This window comes from Nasonia vitripennis, chromosome 2, assembly GCF_009193385.2.
Source record: "Nasonia vitripennis strain AsymCx chromosome 2, Nvit_psr_1.1, whole genome shotgun sequence".
In the NCBI taxonomy this organism is placed as follows: domain Eukaryota; kingdom Metazoa; phylum Arthropoda; class Insecta; order Hymenoptera; family Pteromalidae; genus Nasonia; species Nasonia vitripennis.
Window position 1 is genome coordinate 18,102,831 of NC_045758.1, and position 15,720 is coordinate 18,118,550.

At 42.8% G+C, this 15,720-nt stretch overlaps 1 protein-coding gene across 10 annotated transcripts in view; it reads right to left on the bottom strand.

Annotated features, from left to right (window-relative positions):
* Positions 1-15,720, bottom strand: part of LOC100119391 (potassium channel subfamily T member 2) — a 240,894-nt gene that overhangs the window by 108,650 nt on the left and 116,524 nt on the right. For 2 of the 10 annotated variants that reach the window (XM_016989189.3, XM_016989188.3), the window contains exon 1: positions 699-3,356. The exons of the other annotated variants lie outside the window; for them this stretch is intronic. In XM_016989189.3, the coding sequence (XP_016844678.1) occupies positions 699-769 (71 nt within the window). In that variant the 5' untranslated portion in view covers positions 770-3,356. Of the gene's footprint in view, positions 1-698; positions 3,357-15,720 lie in introns of those variants that run through there. 10 annotated transcript variants of the gene reach the window in all.

Here is a 15,720-nt window from a genome sequence, read left to right on the forward strand (position 1 = left end):
CCAGGTGCTGCGAGGCCGGAGTGTATGCTAAGGATCTTTTCAGCGAGGTCCAGGGGTGATTCGTGGCTCGCTCGTCGTCGTTCCTCTTGCTCTTTATTTTTTTCATTTTCAGCCAGGTGACGCGATGGTCGAGCTCGCTGGAGAATTAGGCCGAACTGTGCATGTGTATACAATGTTGAGGAGTGCTTCGCGGCGACGAGAAAGTGTAAACCAGCAGGAACCCAGCGTATTACCGAAATAGCTATATACGGGGCTGAATAAACCGCGAAGAAATCTTCTTGTTATATATGGCAATATCAAGTTTGCGATTCAAATATTCTTACGAAATTACAAATTTCTTCCACATAAACGGCTGCGACGTGTATGAAAAATGTACTCCCTCATATCTACAATTTGATGGTAAAAAGGTATCGCTAAATGAAATTCAAGAGGAAATAATTATGTACAGAGACGTCATTCCGCGGCCTCTCTTGACGTCCCCTCTGTTGATGTCTCTCACGAAAGGTCTGGAGCTCTGATTTGCATCGTCTATTCGTCAACAGTAATTAATCGCGACGCGCGGCCTTTGACACAAGCACTCCCCGCGCCTCTTGTACACATGCGCCGTCAGCGGCTACGTTAGGTATCGGTCGCGCGAAATCTAGTAGCAGCTACTCAGAGAGCTAAAGGGAGAGGGACAGAGAAGCGTCATATCGTACCTTGGAATTCGATCGTAGCTGTCCCAGCTAGTGAGACAGTTGTAGCTGCTGTAGCGGCTGGACGACGCCATATCACTGGCGACTCGTGGAGGTGCTAGCCACGGCAGCAGCAGCGTCAGGTCGCATCGCCGGTTTCCTTGCCCATTGCGCGCACTCTTTCAACACTAACACTGTGCTGCGTTCTTTCCGGCTTCTCGCTTAATTACTCTTGTAACTAGGAATATAACTCTTGTAAAAAATAGCACACGCGTCGCGGATAAATGTCTCGATCTATACGAATATATATATATATATATATATATATATTTTTTTTTAATTTAAACTCTTGGTACACGTCGCTTTCTGTATAATACGCAGGGTCTTCGTTTTGAGGTTAGTCGCACAGAGGTTGCTCTGTTCTTATATTTTGTTTTTTTTTCTTTGGAAAAAGAGGATCTAAGACACTATATCTTGGACCACGCGAGACGGTGAGAAAAAAACTCTTCAGACGTACGGGTAAGGAGGAAAATATTGGACCGCTCGGTGTGTGTACGTGATTGGTCGAGAAGAAACGTTTGGACCGCCGTGTTTACTCTTAGATTACTAGGCTTATACTTGTTGTGTGAGCACTCGTGCGCTCGCACGAGCTGCGCACCTTAAAAATATTCTACGTTTTTGGACCCGCCAACCAGCATGTAGACGTCAGTTCTCCTCCTCCTCCTTGGCTTTCTTCTACTCCGCTTCTTATCTCGCTTTGTTTCCTTATAATCTAGCGCCTTAATAACTTTATACGCTTAACATTACTCGCCCGATTCGCAGTCTCGCGTTCGACCTGTATCAAAAGCGGGACTCGAGCTGCGAGTGTACCCGTGCTGAAACTCCCGAGTCGCCGATAGGACATGTAGGCAGCCTCTTTTCGTTCGTTCTATTCCGCACTCTTCATTCGTCATCGAATAAATTCTACGTGTGTGTGTGCGCGCGGGTACGCTTTGTCCTCGAATCTCGACGTCGCCGAGTACCAGACGAGCAGGCACCCCCTCTCCGCCCCTTGTTCTTCCTGCAGCGTTCAGCTCTCCTCATTCCTCTGCCGCTAGTCGGTTACCTCTTCTTCGCCCACTTATTGCTTGCTTCCAGCGTCGTTGGTTTCTTCGAAGCTCGTGAGGTATCGCGGCATTGGTGTCAAAGAAGCTCGCATCGCTCCTGGCGCGCGGCTGACCGGTCCCGGGCGTATCTACTCAAATCAGCCGCTAACTGATTGCCTCTGCCGCACACGCATCACCGCGGTGGAGAGAAAGAGAGGGAGAGAGAGAGAGAGAGAGAGAGAGAGAGAGAGAGAGAGAGAGGAGGGATGGAAAAAGAAAACGGAACTGCGAGAGCCTCTTGAGATCGAAAAAGAAAATCGATCCTCAAATCACCTCGAAAAGGTAAAAAGTGCCGGAGGAGCTAGAGAAAGAGAGACACGAAGCACTCTAATCGATTGGCCGCGAGTGAGACTGGCCAACTAAGGAACCTCGGCAGAAATCACCAGTTATCTTGACTGCTGGTCGTGTGTCGTCGCTGCGGCTGCGGTATCGCGGGGAAAACCCAGCGAACTGCCCCTTGCCGGAAGTGAAAGAAGACGTGCGAGGCTCCCCGGGCGACGTTCGCTCGTTTCTCCCGCGCACGCACGCACTCCTTTCGCTGCTCTGAGAACTACAAGTCGACGCATTTGAATTAACGGAATCGAGACCTTATTGCGCGGCGCTTGCCGTCGCGTGCGCTGCTGATTCAAATCCGACTATTGCTCTCGCTCTTCGTGGCCTGGCGCTTCGTTCGTCGAATAAATAGAACGAAATGTGTGCAGCCCAGTTCGCTCCCATCGATTTTATTTCTTTTTTCTCCTTCTCTGTCCTGCTCTCGGCGTTGTAAATAAATAATCGTCGGCCTTCGATCGGCCTGCGGTTTGTTTAAAATCCCGGGCCGCTTGTTTACGCTCGGAGAAACTCACAGTCTTTCGCGCACTCTATTTACATCGGCGTGATGTACTTTCGCGGTGCTCGGAACTGCCTCCGACGCCCATTCCGACGTGCGTCAGGTGAGGCGGTAACTTCGGCTCTCGATATTTCGAGGAAATCGAGGCAGCGGCTGACTTTCGTCGTGGGCGACTACGTCGGCAGGTAGTGCGCATACAGAGCACCGCGGCTGGCGGCGGAGCGCGCGAGCGGTGGCGCGGCGCGATCGCCGCTCGGACGACCGAGCGCGGCGCGCGGTTTTTCGAAATTTCCTCGCCAGCCGCCGCGCCGGAATCTCATATCTCTCCTCGAGTTGAACAGCTGGCGTCGTGGCACTCTACTCCTTCTTCTTTCTTCCTCCTCGTCAAACTCTCGTGGATCGGCCTTGGCTTTTTTAAAAACTGCCGTTCGGCCCGCTGAAAACTCGAGCGGACGATGGAACGTAAAAAATATTGTGCTCAGAAACGATACGACGACATCGGGGGGTACAGTCCTCTAACGGTCTCGACTCTCGAGGCACCTGCACTTGCGCTTGAGAAATGTCATGTCGCGGCGCGCGCTCGCGCTTCCGAAGCTGTGGATGGAGCGAGAGAGAAGGCTAAAGGGAGAACTAGGAGGCGAGACGCGATACTACACTACCAGCAGCGGGGGAGCAGCTCGCGCAGCCCTGCTCGTGTCGGGGCACCGGACGACTGACAGCGGAGGCGGTGGCACGCGCGCGCGGAGCTTTCATTTGCGCGCGCCACGCGGAGCTGCTGACTCTCTCTCTCTCTCTCTCTCTCTCTCTCTCTCTCTCTCTCTCTCTCTCTCTCTCTCTCTCTCTCGCTTGCGAGCGCGCGCGCATACGCGTATATGGTCACCTGCGACGGTAGGCTTCCAGTTGGCGCCGACTGGCGGCCGCAGCCCCAAGTCTTGGAGGACTGCGCGCGCACTCGGGGGTTGCTTATATCGTCGGACGGCCAGAGAGAAGGGGCGCGAGGACAAACCACGGGAAGTCGTCGCCGCGCGTCCGCTTCTGTAGAAGCGGGGAATGAAAATGATATTGCCCCGGATGTGCAGCTGCGGAGGGCTGTCTGTAATTTTTCAAGTAGTTCGCGCTGTGATCACTTTCTTCGAAACGAGAGCGCAAGACGCGGAGCGAGGGAGGATATATTGCGACGCTTTGTCGAGCTGAAGAAGCCCGGGTGCACTGAAATGATGGGGCTTTTCTATTTTTGAATCTTGAAAAACACATTTGATTTCTCGCTTCGTCATTCTCAGCGCATTTCACAAAACTAACGGATCGAATTGTCATCTGCTTGTGCAAACTTATGATCGTTAATACAATTTATCTGATCCCGGCTCGTTTGCGCGCTCGCTAAAACGGTTTTGTTTTTAATTCTCCCATTCTCCAATTGTGAGCGCAAGTAAACACTTACACAACAACGAGAGGCAGATTTTAATGCGTTTGCAATGCTCTCCACTCACAATAGGATATATTAAATGAAAGCGAGTAATTTTGATCGGTGAAACAAGAGTAATTGATGAAACTGATTTATCTAGCATGATGTGAATTACACGAGTGCGTGTACTAAGTGGATAAATTATCCAGGGGTCGGTTGCTTTCCGCGCATGAATCTGTATTCAAATTTTATTTCCCCATTCATTTGCTTCTGACGTCAATTGAAATTCGAAAATATCGTAGAGAGTGCAAATAAAAGCAAGACTCTCGAATCAATGATTAATGTTTTACTTTTTTTTAAATTTAATAATCCAAATATAGGACGCGTACTCACCATGTATGCATTATTATACATGCAAAACAAAATGTGCGCAAAATTTCTTTTAACGAACATCATAATTATATAGGAAAGCGTGCACGAGCATAGAGTCTCCTCACTAAAATTGAAGTAATTTTACTCTCGTTATCGTGCGAGCATTATAATTTACACCAATTTCACTTCCACCCTTTCACGTCAACCCATTTTTCAAATCTACCAGCTTTTTAACATAACGAATACTGTATTATAAAAGTTGACGCAGCCTAATAAATAATTTCGAATTTAATTTCGAATTTAATTTCAAGGCAAAGGTGGGTAACACTTCGATACTATTATGATAAAATGAGAACAATTTCAACGCTAACAAGATAACCGCGAAAACTTAAATCAAAACTAAATTTTCCATCGGAAATGATTATCGTGGTTAGTTAATAGATATTTTTCTTCATTTTTCCCTGGCAATTTTCATCGATAATAAGATCTTAATGCTCATAAGCTTGGCATAAAGAAGATTAATCTAGCGTTTTGCAAAAGAAGCTTTGTGCGAGCTTGAGGACGAACGTACGAGGCCGCAGAAAGCGTATTTCAGCCCTTATCGTTTCAATTAAGTAATTAGCGTGCCTTGCCGGCTGGCAGCAAAATGCGAGAGTCACGCCGATGATGATTATCTTTACTCCGGCTCGGCGGCCCTTCGAGCGGAATTTGTCGATGCGATGCTTATCGGCGCACGGAACCGCGTATACCTTATATTATGTGCACACGGCAGGATGGCCCTTTCAGTTATATCCTCGATCCTATCGCAAAGTCATTAAATCTCATGATGTGTGTGTTTATAAGTAAGTACAAGCTTTTTCGCGTTTGCTTGTCTAGTTTGCTGGAGTTATGGCCGAGGAGTGCGATGTGCGGGCATGGGTTATTAATGCATTCTGCAAGACTCATGACTATTACGGAGTCTGTAATTTATGCAGATCGTTTCAGTTAGACATTTATGCGTGAATGCCTGTATACTTTTTCAAGTAAGTTGTATGTGTATATATTGCTCTAGATAATTGAGGCTAATGCATTTTTATTCATCTTTATAATTATGAGACAGAGTTGTATGAGGTGCTTTTGAAAATATGATATTATTTCCCGAGTTGCAATAACGAACGTGGATTTACGGGTTTTCCTCAACTTTAGACAGCTTCCCGATTCAATTTCGTCGCAGGCTCTACGAAACTTACAGCTTTCCGGCAACAATCATCAAACATCTCCTTTCTCTATTTCTTTCTAGCATGTCTCGAAACACACTCTACAGCAATCATCTCCACTATAGTCCCTTACACACTCGCGCCGTGCGCGGTAAAATAAACCCTTCGACCTCCGGTATGGTCTCTTTCACGCACAAGCTACCTTCTCGCCGGGCGCGCATCTCTCTCTCTCTCTCTCTCTCTCTCTCTCTCTCTCTCTCTCTCTCTCTCTCTCTCTCTGTCTATCTATCTATCTTCTATATAAACAATGGGATACCTTGATGAAAAATAATAAATCGTGCGGCGCGTTGTCGTGTAGCCTGGCGCCGCACGCTAACCGGCATCAATCTACTGACCAAGGAGAACGAGGAGAGAAAGTTGTGTATATATGTATACATATATAGATGTACAGAATGCACAGACGTGGGTCGGGAAGGTATTATATCGCCGTAGCTCTCTCGTGCGCGAGTCTCTAGTTCTGTTGCACTCTAAACCAGATGATATATAAGGTGGTTCGTACGTGTTCGAGGTAAATAAAGACCGTTGTGGCTGAGTATATAAATATTTGTCCCGAACGATGAGAGAGCTTTTCCAGCATCGAGGAGGAGAGGCTACCGCTTCGCTGAGGTAATTTTCGATGGACTATAGCTATATATATCGATTATCTTTGTTTTCTCGATAAATTTGTTTGATTCGTCGGAATAACAATGTTGTGGGGTTTACTGTTCATGCGAAAATGCTTTGAATCCATGCGGGCATTTATTTTTTCTCATCAATCGTCAAAGTACAATTTAAATTGTTATAATTTTATCTAGCTCTCATAACAAGCAAGATTATCTACTTTAGGTGTACAACACTTATACTGGAACGCTACGCTTTGAATTAGGTTCGAGTAATACAAAAAATTTAAATTATATCTTTTTCCCTTATTAAACGAGAATTACATGCGTGTATCCAGCTGTGTATAATTGGAGTTTCAAAGAACCTCGACTAAGCTCTGACGCAGTGGTGATATTGAGAGCGGCAAAACTTTAGCTTGGAAAATAAGGCGAAACAAGAGTGCGCGCGGCACGGTGAACGAACCGAATCCTATAGAAATCTTATGGCTCCTATTATAATTAGGCGAGCGCGCGCAGCGGCACTTAACTTAATGCGCATAACCGCGCGCGGGCGCTGCAGCAATGGAGTCGCGTGACCGAAAATTACATTAGTACATATAGCTAGCTCCGACGACAATAACGATTCGCGTGCCCAATTGATCGTTTTACGAAGATACGTAAAAGTGCAGCTTATTTCGCGTAACTATTTTTACGCGTCGAGAGTTTTGCAAAAAATGATTACGTCTGCATTGAAATGGGAAAAAGTATGTCGTAACGTAATTTCGCGTAAATATGTCAAACAACGGGAAATGAGGAAAAGAATTTGATCTTGAATTTTTGATACAAAAAATTCGGCATATGGCTAGCTTCATAAGTGTAACAAACCTTCTCGCACAAGAATTGTCTTTTCATTTATTACATTTTCACAGCCAAAATAAGTAGAGGAAAAAGTTATCGCTATAGGACAGTGTGCGTTTGTACAAGTCTATAAAAAGGTTCACCCTCTACTCTGCGTTCGATATTTCGAGGGGATGGAGCGCATCGTTCGTTTCAAGAAAGAAAAGAGCGATCGGCGCATGCAACAAAGAAAAAGAAATGCCACCCCTCTCGCTCTCTCTCTCTCTCTCTCTCTCTCTCTCTCTCTCTCTCTCTCTCTCTTTCGCTTACTTGGAATATCCCGAAATTTCGATCTGCGCTTCACGAGGGTTGTCGTCGCCGTCGCCAAGTTACGAGGTTTGCCAGTCGTATACCCTCGCGTCTTTCGTTACAAAGGATTCTGAAGAAGACTGCAGCTGATCGACTTATCTCGTAAACGTATAAATGTGCAACAGTCATATCAGCCGATAAAATTTACATTAGAGAGAGATGATACAAGCAGGCAATTCGTCGGAAAAATTTGTGTTGTACAGGCATTTCTAGTCTTATTTGGAGTACAGACTTTGGAAAGTGCTCAGTTGTATTTATTTTAAACTGACATATACGTTTTCTGGAAGTAAAAATCCAACAGTTTACAAAAATACCGTCAAAAACGGCTAGGTACTTGCAAGTATCAAAATTTCCAATACTTCATTTTTAACTGTAAGACACTTGAAAAGTTTTTAATTTGGAAAATCTACAAGAGACGCCGAAAGTCAAAAGTGCTTGTTGTACAAGAAAGAAGCTATACAACGTGAACTCTCGACTTTATTTCGCTCAGCAAAGTTTCGTATAAATTTATTATTCTTTCACTCCTTGTTCGAAAATGCAGCAAGAGATACTGATATCGAGGTACAACTGCGTAAAAATTATATAAATGCGTAACGATACGTAATCTTTCGACAATCAAGAATAACTTCGAGCGATGAATATAACAACTGCCTCAAGTCCTCTTCAGGCCAGTCTAACAACTAGCTTCAGAAAAGACCTCGTTATAATTTTTTTTTTCTTTAGCTAACGAATCTGTTCGAGCGCTTGTTTATTCTTAGTCAGAACAGTTTTTTCTCCTGTAACTTTAAAGCTGGATAGCCACAGCTCACAAGACGCACTACAGCGCGAATACGGAAGAAATTATAAAAAGATCAATATTTGTTAAACCGTTGAGCCGCTAAAACTGCTGTCATAAACTGTCACTCGCAGATTAAGCTTTCTTTTTAATTTGCAGTACCCGCCCAAGTTTTGGCTGCCTTTTTAAGGGGGTGTCATCACTAAAAACACTGTTTTTCTATTACATATAACTTTTTAAATAAAGCGTGTAATGAAAAACCAAGCTTGTAGCGCTCTAGCATTAGGTTCAATAAATTATTCTACCAAAGGAAATTTCGATCAGACGTTAGTTTTTCTAAAATCTTGGAAATACGAACAGATGTTTACGCGTACTCACGCGTTACAGCGCTAACCTCAAAATGTTATTTAAATAAAGCTTGCAATGGAAAATCGAGTCTGTAGCGCCGTACTGTTAAGTTTTATAAATCGTTCTACCGAAGAAAATTTCGATTGGACTTTTTGTTTATCTAAAAAATACGAAATACCCCGTGACGGATTTGTGAAGCTTTGACGATGACATCGCCTTAATTAGCAATATTATTTTGCAAAATCTTAAAACATTAAGTGAAAGCACTCAAAGAAGTATAGCCCAATTTAATTTGCAAGCATTTGCATATGTGTCAAACTTAATTACGGAGATAAAACTTTTCGTTTTAACGCCTGAAAAAGTTCGTAATTTCCACTGCAAGCACATTAGGCGAATTAGCAAGAAAAGCCGTGAAAACCCATAACATAGCACCGCTAGACGAACTCAGTCATGAAACCTCTGGACATTACCACGTGTTTATTTTTCTGATCGCAAAAAAATACCGCTGAAAGATTAGGATGAAACGAGACGCCCTCACGCGACTGGCCCACTTTGTGTAATTTCTCTATGCTGTACACCGCGTATGTATAGAGGCAGCTATTCTATGCGTACCTGCAGCAAAGCTCGCACGGACATCGATTTTCAATTACGCGCGCGAGTCCAGTGCGACGGTTCTTAACCCTTCGATGACCGACACAATCTGTCAGGCTATAGAGGCACATTCGATCGAAAGTGGGTACATATCAAGATTTTGTGTTTAGCAAATGGAACAATTGATATATGAAGCAGAGCTATGCCTCCACTGTATTTTCCGCATCGAACCACCAAAAGAAATTGAGCTTACGTGCAGATTATTTTACTGTGAGTCAGCTGCGCAAATTATTTTATCGAAATTGATAATTAGTTATTTGAAACATTATTACAGCCAAGTATTGTTTACACATCTTTGAATTGATCAAAACTCATAATATAGTTCAAACGTTTCAATTTAATGCAAAGGGACATTTGGTTTCCTACATTGTTTTGCAAATATTCTAGTACAACAGTTGATCCGATGCGACAGTGCCCTGGAACAGCACTAAACCCGACAACACGGCTGCTATAACGTCAATATTCTATATCTACGAAACATCACCTCGCATTTTTATGATTTCACGTTCTCTCACGTACACATAAGCTCAGCGTAAAACAAACACTTACGAGAATTAGGTACGAGAAGCATGTATGTAAGTGAAAACGCATACAAACGAATTTCTAATGTAATTCCCGAAATACGAGATTATTTTGTTTTCAGACTCCGCGCTTTGTGTACGTTTGTTAGGGGGCTCAAATGCACGAGCTGGCGGAGACGAGAGTGCGCGAATAAGGTAAATAATTTATTTTCCTTAGAAAGCGGGAAAATAATTCTTCCACGATTGTGCATCACAGCCGTGTTGTTTGCTACTTATTTATGGAGACGTATATTCGTCGAGATGCAGATTAACATCTTTGCTTCAAATTGCATTATTATGGGTGATTCAGTTGATTTATTTGCTTCGCTCGCCCAAGTAGCTAAACTGCTATGTATAGGTATGCGCACAACATATTTTGGTCGATTCCTTCTTTCAATATTTATTGCCTTGGATTAAGGATAAAAGCCTCAAAGTTTCAGTTTAACCCGCGCGTATGCAAATCTATAGTCGTCAAACCCGTCAAAATTGCTACGACTGTTGAAGTTTAACTTCCCGAAGACTTTCCAAACATCATTAATAAAATAAAAATATACAAACTAAGTCGAGCACGTTCCATTCGTCTAACTCAAACTAAAAAGCTGCAAACTACCACATCGTGAAAATGAAATTACAACAGCTGCAACTTCTCCGACTGTTATATACACGTGTCGTTTCGACCTCCCTCCCATTCACGCGGCAGTCCATACACATATATATGTAGGTATAAGTATACATCAAGAGCGTATGCGCTATCCCCACGACAAACTTTTCGCCCTCCACTCCACAGCGACACCGATAAGAATCGATAAAGCTCACTGGAACAAAACACGCACACGGGCACAAACATTCGAATAAACTCCCGCGTCCACGCGATATTGACACACTTTCGTTGCCGCGGTGAATCAATCGACCGCGACAAAATTCCTTATCGCTGTACTCCCGACGATTCGCGTAAACTATCTCTCGCTTCGGTCCCCCTCTCCTCGAACGACAAACAAACACGAAGTCATGCATCGTCGCTCACCTACGAACGCATAAATATCTCTCCCATGCTCTCGGGCGCATTATGTAGTCTCGCTATCGCCGACGGGCGGACGCTACAGAGGAGAGTGAATATTAATCTTGTATGAGGAGGGAGAGGGAGAGAGAGAGAGAGAGAGGGAGAGAGAGAGAGAGAGAGAGAGGGAGAGAGAGAGAGAGAGGGAGAGAGAGAGAGAGAGGGAGAGAGACAACGAGCGACAGGTCGAAACGAGAGTGCGTGCGGAACTTGATAACGCGAGTATATAGCGCGCTTCACGCGTCTGTGAACAGCAAGTGGCGTCGATCGACCAGTAAAATTTAATCACCAATCGCCTGCGAGCCAGCGAATCAGCGACCTTTTTTTATACCTTCGCGTTTTTTTCTTTATAGGTGATTTTAGATTCGCGAATTAATTGATTCGGGTTTCCAGTCTATGTAGAAGCAGGGAGTGAAATTTGCAATCGTCGAACTTTCGATTGCGCAAGCTCTCTGAAGAGAAATATCAGATTTTATTAAAATAGAGTGATTTGAAATTGATTTTCGTCGAAATTCTAGCACACTCTGGTTTGATAATAATAATAACGTTACTACAAGCTCATAGGCCGAGCAACTCGCTATATCTATATCGTCAACTCTATCCCCTTTCGCAAAGTCTTTATAGTATCTCGCAATACTAATATAGTCACGGCCTCTATAAAACGCAGTATATGTATAATAGTTCTCAGCTCGTGGAAAAATGTAGAACACAAGTGCAAGTTCGAGTGTTTACTTTCTGTAAGAATATATATTATTTATAATTTCAAATGATGATTATATCTGAAATGTTATAGAGATCGAGAAATTTACTCTACTTATATAATACCCTATACAGAAGCGTTCGCGTTAAGTGAAGTAGACGGCTACGCTTTTTTCACAATTCAAGTTGTAAGTTCAGTTTGAAAATCCGTTCAAAGTTTCTCGAACTTTTTTTTTACAGAAAACTCTCACAGATTCCTCAAACAATTACGTGAGCGATGAAATTGAAATTAAGTTCTCGGTGTAAAACGTGAAAACCATAAATGGCATAATAAAATTTAAATTACATGTATAATTATACTTCATATTATATTTTAATAGGAGGGTTTAATTTAAAAATATACACTACGAGCAAATAAATAACACAGAAATCCCTTGAATTTTTGCCGACTCTGCAAATACACAGCAATGTTTCAAATTTAAGTCTCAATAATTAACTATGGATCGGGACTCGGGCACATTTATCACTAGTAACTATAGCCTTCCGTTGCTGGCATAATAAAACTCAATTTATCAAAAGACTAAGTATCAGCGTGTGTGTGCATGTGTGGATGTGTGTATGTGTGTGCGCGCTCGCTCGCTCTAGTGAGATAAAGAGAGAATGAGAGAGAATATTCCGTCGCTTTATTAAAAGTCGCACCTCTGCGGACTGCGATGTACATAAAAAGCTCATCGATTCGACATGATAATTTTACGGAAGTATGAGCGACGTTGATTTCCTGTTTTTTACAGTAGCGCTCATCATAGCGGAAACTCGTGGGAAATGAAAATTGACACTCTTAATGTTGCGCATATTAGCGTCTCAGAGAGCCTTACTCAAAAGGAATTAGATTATATGTTCGCTAGAACAGATAAATAATATAATTAAATCAACGTGTTTTTTAAGTAAAGAAGTCAATAAATAAGTACTCAATACTTTTTATTATTTATAACAATATTGACTATCGTGTATATAAATCTCCTTGTATATTATAATTGACAATATAACATTTTTATTTGCTAAAGTTTTAAAGAACATGAACATACTTGTAAAAGTTAAGAAGTACCACGTGTATTCTAACAGCTTCGTATGCAAGGTCTAATTTAATTCTAATATTAAGTTCGTGCGATAATTCACGATGTCCTGGCACGAAGGAATGATGTTGTCTCTTTTGTGGTCAGTCGCCTCGTGCACAGAGAAAAATAGTATCTCTGGGGCCGATGAGATTGAAAGAATACAGGATTCTTGTCGATGTACTCAAATTGGCGGAACTGGCTCAAGGATTGTCGCGACAATAAAAATAGAACCGTAGCGCATAACCTCCTGTTGGGCCGCGGTGCCCCGGCGCGGAATAAACGAGTTATTTCGTGGTCGGCCGTCTCGAGCGCGAAGAACAACTTTCAGCTTAATTCCAAAGAATGTTCGAATCGAGCTCTGTAGTGACGATTTGGCACGTGGGTTGCCGGGGAGGGAAATGCGTTGCCATGAAGAAAAAACAGTTGCTTTGTTTTCTCTCGGGACCTGAAAAACGGAACCCTTTGACGCAAGTCAGTTAGATGAGAGCTTGCACACGGAGCAGACGATCAAAACGGAAAATAAATTCCTTAAAACCTTTCCACGACTTGTTCTTCCTTTACAATACTTAAAGAACCATGATATTTTTTTTGGCATATTGACCTGAATCGAAAGATGTATAAGTATAATAAGACCTCCAAAAGGGAGATCAATTTTTTAACAAACTCTGAAGTCCTATTAGCAAAGGTTAATACCTGACCCCGATAAATTATTCGATAGTCGGATTGAGAGATGCAATAACTTCGCTAACCCTTAACACAGTAGGATTCCCCTTCAGGAAGACGGCCGTGTTCGCCACTACCGAGAGTAATCAGAAATTAGCACGTTTGATAGGCTGAAGAAGAAAGGAGCGGGGGAGATCGCAACCGCTACTCTGCATCCTCGAATTATCGATTTCAGCGTCGCGCGTTTGTGTCTATGGATGCTACGAGTTAATCGGCTGGATCGCGAGAGCATAAGAGGATGGAACTTCCATTCTTGAGTGGGCTTGACGAGGTTAAGACAAAAAAGGAAGTGCTGTGTCAGTTTCTTGAGCCAAAGAGGTGTACGCGAGAGCATTGTCCGGGTATGACTAAGCGCGGACTTTACTACTTCAAATGTACACGTAAAATTGAGCCCAGCAATGGTTCAGTTATCGCAAAAAGGCATAATATTTGTTGAAAATATATATAGTTAGTCGATGAGAAAATAGATGATTATATACTTCGAAATAGAATTTTATTTTTAGTATTACTTATAATAGGATTTGATTCTGCAGTTTTGCTTTCCTCTAGAGAAAACTTTGTATTTGTAAAATTTTCGACTTCATCAAAGCTTAAAAAAGGTAATTATTTTTAACTAAGCCATAGTTCCTGAATGAAATATGAGAACTTCACAAAAAAATATGACGATAGGTTATGTCTCAATTTGACGATTTCGCTTTTCAGTAACAAATCAAAAACTGAAAAAATTGAGTTTCTTACGTCTAACGCTCACAAGAGTAAAAAGGCATGAATTCATCTACAATTTTAGAAAAAGGTAGATTTTGTATGTGTCTCGGCTAAATTCTTTACGCATCTTTCAAAACCTTTTGGTTTCCGAGTTATTTTTGAAATTTGTTTGATTCCTTTTATCTACCATTTATACCCATCCTTTTGGTCACCTTACCCTGATGATAACTGACCCCCAAAAAATGAAAATTTCGGAATACATCAAGCACAAAGTACTCCACATATTAAGTGCCAAGGACTTGGCAGCGATTTTTTAACTACTAAAGTTTAAAATTACCTTTGATGCTCAAGGAAAAAAGATAAGAACGAGAGAGTGCCAACCCAAATATTACGCGGCGACGCCGAAAGGAAATCAGTTGCACGTGCGCCAGGAAGCCATTGGCTGTCGTCAAATGTCAGGGTGCAAACAGCAAAAGTGGAAGAGTAGAAAAAAGAAAAAGGCTATGCACTGCCATTTGAGAAGGCGGGCGGGCGACAATAGCTTCCCGGCACATTGACAGATATACTTTGAGTAACAAGCAATGGGTGGAGCCACTAATCGGATTTTTCTCTAGGGTACGCGAGCTGACGTGTCTGTCTTTGCACGATACCGTGCCATCTCAGACTGTTATTTTTTATTCGATCTTCGGCTGTTTATAAAGAATACTTCTTGATGGTCCAGTGCTAACGGCTGGGATTTTAGTGTGAACGTGGTTCATAAATTACCCTGATGAATTACACTGTAAGCGTTGCTTTGTCTCAGAGGTGTGCCGGAAATTTCAATCAATCTTGAATTTGCATAGCAATTTATGTTTCGAAAATAACGTGAATAAGATATACCTAAATAATATCAATATTCACTTGTCGATAGATGCATTACTCGAAAAAAGTAAAATAACTCGATCTACGAAGTTAACAACAATAGAACTTGTGAGTTCTTTTGACTATCATAAGAAAAAGTATCCGATTTTTATTGATACCTCAAAGACTATCCTGAAACTTTACCTTCGCATCTTCTTGTCAAGGACAATGGTACAATTTATACCTCTATTCTGCAGAATAGAAATCTACATTTGTTGTCTGTATAATTTATAGGGTTATCAATGCTTCGGCCACGACTTACTAAGTGAAATTTGAAAATCAAATCCCAGAACTTCCGCTAAAACCCGTTGAAAATTACATGTGCAGCCTACTAAACCGACGCCTTCCCTTGGGCTTGTGTGCATGCTGCATTGGCGCACCGGCAGCTATGCCGCCGCGTCATTCATTAGGGACATCCATCCGCGTAATATAGACGCCCGGCCGGTATAGCCGCCCGGCCGGTATAGCCGCCCGGCAGCGCACTCGCTCACTCTACACAGCCATCGACAATAAAAGCAATAATTCAGCGGCCAAGCGAGCCGAGTCGCGCAGCGCATTTGAGCGACGACAAACCACCGGCGCGACTGCTGCCGGTGCGATAAACTGAACTCCGCTCGGAATTGGATGAGGAAGTATAGAGAGAAAATTTGGCCGTAATGGGGTCAGGCTTTGAGGATGCTTAATTTTTGGTAGTTCCTCGATCATGAGGCCCTCATTCAAATCTT